Source organism: Penaeus japonicus, unplaced genomic scaffold (assembly GCF_977035675.1).
Source record: "Penaeus japonicus unplaced genomic scaffold, GWHDUDI00000001_assembly GWHDUDI00000027, whole genome shotgun sequence".
Classification (NCBI taxonomy): Eukaryota; Metazoa; Arthropoda; class Malacostraca; order Decapoda; family Penaeidae; genus Penaeus; species Penaeus japonicus.
This window is the reverse complement of record NW_028234429.1, coordinates 19365092-19370091: the sequence shown is the minus strand read 5'-3', so window position 1 is coordinate 19370091 and position 5000 is coordinate 19365092. Positions and strand designations below refer to the sequence as shown.

The 5000-nt window shown below is 44.7% G+C and overlaps 1 protein-coding gene across 1 annotated transcript in view; it reads left to right on the top strand.

Annotated features, from left to right (window-relative positions):
* LOC122256911 (insulin-like growth factor 1 receptor) overlaps positions 1-5000 on the top strand; it is an 88468-nt gene that overhangs the window by 54317 nt on the left and 29151 nt on the right. Inside the window, exons 9-14 of the mRNA XM_086553028.1 lie at positions 37-203; positions 610-790; positions 1341-1449; positions 2382-2543; positions 3094-3175; positions 3835-3970. Of these exons, the coding sequence (XP_086409154.1) occupies positions 37-203; positions 610-790; positions 1341-1449; positions 2382-2543; positions 3094-3175; positions 3835-3970 (837 nt within the window). The remainder of the gene's footprint in view (positions 1-36; positions 204-609; positions 791-1340; positions 1450-2381; positions 2544-3093; positions 3176-3834; positions 3971-5000) is intronic.

Sequence of the window (5000 nt, the reverse complement as noted above, 5' to 3'; positions counted from 1 at the left end):
AAAACACATCCATTCAAATCTCTCTCTCACGAACAGTCTGTCCCGCGGAGTGCCAAGGGGAATGCACGGAATCGAACGAGTGCTGTCACAAGTTCTGCGCTGGCGGTTGCTCGCGTCCTAATAAGGCTGAGGATTGCCACGCTTGCAAGGACTATTCGCAAGGCCACACGTGCGTTCGAACTTGTGGCAAGGGATATTACAAGGTTAGTATCCTATTGTTCGATGCTATTCTGGAGGTGTAATGGGGTTTCTTGTGGATGGTGATTGGATGGGATCGTATATGGAAAGTGGGAAGTTTTTTTGTTTTTTTCGCTTCTTTTATCTTTTTCTTATTCGTTTTCTTATTCGTCGTCTTACTACTTCTCCTAATCTTTCACTTCCACCTTCCTTTTCCCCTTACCCCTACCATTACCCCCCTCCCCTTACCCCCTCCCATTCCCCCTCCTCCTCCTCCACCACCTCCCCCTCCCCTTCCCCCTTCTCCCCCTCCCCATTCCCCCCTCCCCCTCTCCTTCCCCCCTCCCCTCCCCACCTCCACCTCCACCTCCATCTCTAATACAACACTACAAAACCACCACCACCACCTCCTCCTCCTCCTTCCCTTTACAGTACGGCGGCTACAGGTGCGTGACCATGGGCGTGTGCGTCAAGAAGCTGCACGGCATCCTTCTGCACAAATCCGGCGACGGGATGGACGAGTGCGTCGACCAGGGCGAGTGCCCGGCGAAGTACTTCAAAACCGAGGAGGACTACCTGGGCGTCAAGCATCCAACGTGCAAGAAGTGTGAAGGTGGGTGACGGTGGGGTGGGGTGGGTGAGGGTGGGGTGGGTGAGTGGGGGATGTGGAGGGAAGGATGTGGTGGGGGATGTCTGGTAGTTGAGGCGAATGGAAGTCGAACGTGTGGGTGTGGAGTGTCTTAAGGTCGAAGATTTAGAAGTGGGACGTCTGAAAGTGGAACGCCTGAGTGTGGGATGTCTGGAAGTGGAACATCTAAAAGCGGGACGTCTGAAAATGGAACGCCGAAAAGTCAAACGCCTAAAGGTGAAACGTCTAAAAGTGGGACGTCTTGTGAGAGACACCACTGATGAGTCTTCTTTTTCTTTAATAAGAGGTGGAGGGAAGAGGTAGAACGTGTAGGAGGTACCTGGTGTGAGGTATCTAAAAGTCAGAAATGGCACGGAAGTGATGAAATGAGGAAGTTTTGAGGCTGAAAGTTATACCGCTGTGATGAAAAGGGATCCAGATATAACGCAATTGCAGTGAGGTATTCCTGGGTCTTTACGCTGACAGTGAACTTGTTAAATGATGAATATGTCAAAGGGCTCTCTTCTTTTTGCAGCCCCTGGAGAGAACTGTGCCAAAAACTGCTCGGAGCTCTTAGTGAACACCATAGCCAAGGCTCAGCAACTCGTGGGATGTACTAAAATCGAGGGCCGTCTCATCATTAGGTAATTTGAATAATTTTGTGATATATCGAAAAGTGGATTGTTTCCCGTAGAGTTGTGTGTGTATCCCTACCCGGAGTGGAATACCGGCGATTGCACTTACCACTGTATCTAAAAATCTACAAAGATGTAAATATATGACATTCTCTCTCTCTCTCTCTCTCCTCTCCTTCCTCCATCCTGTCTCCAATCTCTCTACCCCATCCCCCCACCCCCACCCGCTCACCCATCTTTCTCCCTCTCCAACTTTCTCTTTCTCTCTCTCCTTTCCCTGCCCCTCTCCCGTCTTTCTCCCCCTCACCCCTACCCCACCCACATCCCTCTCACCCCCTCTTAATCCCCTTCTCATCCCCCCACTCACCCCCATCCCTCTCACCCCCACTCACCTTTCTCTCTTACCCATCTCATCCTCCTCTCACCCCATCTTTCACCCCCTCCCCTACCTTCTCACCCCCTTCTCAATCTCCCTCTCACCCCTCCACTTCCACCCCACCCTTCCTTCCCCTCCCCCTTCCCTCCCCTCCTCACCCCACCTCTCCCCTCTCCCACCCTTCCCTCCCCTCCTCACCCCACCTCTCCCCTCTCCCACCCTTCCCTCACCCCCCTCCCCTCCCCTCTCCTCCCCCTTCTCTCCCCTCCCCTCCCCACCCCTCCCTCACCTCTCCCCCACCCTTCCCTCATCCCCACCTCTCTCCTCCCTCACCCCCACCTCACCCTCTCCTTCCCACCCTTCCTTCCCCTCCCCCTCCCACACCCCCTCCCCTCCCAACCCCACCCCTCCCACACCCCCTCCCCTCCCAACCCCACCCCTCCCCCTCACCCCCTCCCCTCCCACCCCACCTCTCCCCCTCACCCCCATCCCTCCCACCTCACCTCACCCATCCCTCACCCCCCCACACCCCACCTCACCTCCCCCTACCCCTTCCCCACCCCAGCATCACGGGCGGCAAAGCCATCGCCAAGGAGCTCAACGCGAGTCTCGGAAAGATCGAGATCGTGACGGACTACATCCGGGTCTTCAGCTCCAACGCCCTCCGCTCGCTCAACTTCCTGAAGAGCCTGAGGGTCATCGGAGGAAACACGCTCTATAATGACAAGTGAGAGCTCGTTCGTTTTCTTTGGGAGTGTGGGTGTGGGTGTGGGTGTGGGTGTGTGGGTGTTGTTGTTGTTGTTGGAGTGTTGGTGATTTTTTTTTCTTTTTTTGGTATTTTTGTTTTTTTTTTGTTATTGGTGTTGGTGGTGGTGGTGATTCGTGTTTAGTTGTTTTTTTTATTTGTTGTAGTGTCTTTGTAATGATGAATATGGTTTGGTTCGTTTTCTAGAGTGGCGGTTTTGTTGTTGTTGTTAGCATTGCGTTGTATTGTATTGTGATATGTTAAGTTACTTTCAGTAATTTTATTGTTATTGTTACTATTAAGATATTAATGATAATCATAGTAATAATAATAATGATAGTAATGATTATAATAATAACAAAAATTATGCTAATATTGATAACAATAATGATAATAATAATGATAATGATAACAACAACAGTAATGACATAAGTGATACTTGATTGCAAATATTGCAAACACCTCTCCCAACCTTTCCTCGCTTATTCATTTCACCACAATTCCAAAATCTTCTTTTCCCTCGCAATGACAGGTACGCTCTGTATGTCCACGGCAATGATAACTTAGAAGAAATTTGGACATGGGACGACCACAAGAACTTCACCATCACGGAGGTGAGAGCATAATATATATATATATATATATATATATATATATATATATATATATATATATATATATATATATAATATTTATTTATATATATATATATATATATTTATATATATATATATTTTTTTTTCAATGTTCATTTGGTTTCATGAGAGTAGATTGAATTTCTAAAGCAAATAGAGTTAGAAATGATGATAAAAAAAATATATATAGATACGGTATTTCGTTCTTACTGTGTTTTTTTTCTTATGATGGTACATTGTGGTCTCGACATCATAGCTTTGAAATACGGTGTGCGTACGAATTGTGGTAGGAAGAATGATAAGAAATAATGAACAATACTAGTAATAGTAATAGTAATAGTAAAAATACTACCAATAACGACAACAACAATAATGAGGATAATAACAATTACAATAATAATAACCATAACGATTATAACAACAACAACAACGAAAATATAAATTAACAATAACAAGGACCATAACGACAATAATCATAACAACAGTAACGATAATAAAAAATAATAATAATGATAATAAAATGATAATAATAATACACCACTACTACTACTAATAATAATAGCAATCCGATAGTAAATATAACCAAAAAACACGCACAAAAAAGATAAGATGACGATGTCGAACTTCCTCCCCAACAGAAGAAGGCGTCGGTTCTCTTCCACTCGAACCCGAAGCTCTGTTACAAGAAGATCAAGGAACTTCTGGAGAGGACGAACCGCGTGGAGATGACGGCGGATTGCAACATGAATCTGACCAACGGCAACAAAGCGGCGTGTAAGAGAGGGGGAGGGAGAGAGGGAGGGAGGGGGAGTGGGGGAGGGAGGGGGAGAGGGTGAGGGAGGGGAAGAGGGGGAGGGGGAGGGAGTGGGGGAGGGAGGGGGAGGGAGTGGGAGAGGGAGAGGGGGAGGGAGTGGGAGAGGGGGAGGGGGAGGGAGAGAGAGAGAGAGTGAGTGGGAGAGCAAGAGAGAGAAAGAGAAAGAAAAAGAGGAAGAGAGAATAAGAGAGAGAGAGAGATAGACAGACAGACAGACGGAAATACAAAAACAGACAAATAGAGAGAGAGAGAGAGAAAGAGAGCGAGAAAGAGAGAGAGAGAGAGAGAGAGAGAGAGAGAGAGAGAGAAAGAGAGAGAGAGAGAGAGAGAGAGAGAAATAAGAGAGAGAGAGAAAACGTCTTTCGTCGTTACCTAAGTTTTATTTTATTTGTCTTTTATTTCTTTTTGTTTCTTAGTTTTCCTTTCTTTCATTTTCTTTATTTCTTTTTCTTTCTTTTTTTGTTTTTTAAGGCGAACGGTTTATTTTCATTCAATCATAATGTGGGTGGATTATTTGATATTGCTTTAGTATCAAAGGACGGTTTTGTTTCATAGTGATGGATGAACGTCAGTTTTTTTTCAAATACTCATGCAAATAAATACGTATATTCAATATATTCTAACATGTTTGGTGACCGTTAGTTAAATATTGCATAAGATGTATGAGATTAATATACATATGATGCATGCGATTGATGAAATGTATGATGCATGAGGTTATTAAACAATGTATGATATATAATGAATTGATGAAACAAATGTGATATATAATAGATGAGTGAAACCATCATAATATCTAATAGTATAAAGAATGACCCGTTTGTTTATTTTTTCTTCATGAAACGAAAAAGTGAAAAAGGTTTCAACATCATCTATCAACCCACATGAGTTTTTTTTCCCTAAAATATAGAAGATACTATTTAGTGTAATCACAACCCCCTGCTTTTTTATTCTTTTATTTCTCCACCATAAAAAACACCAAAAAATCAC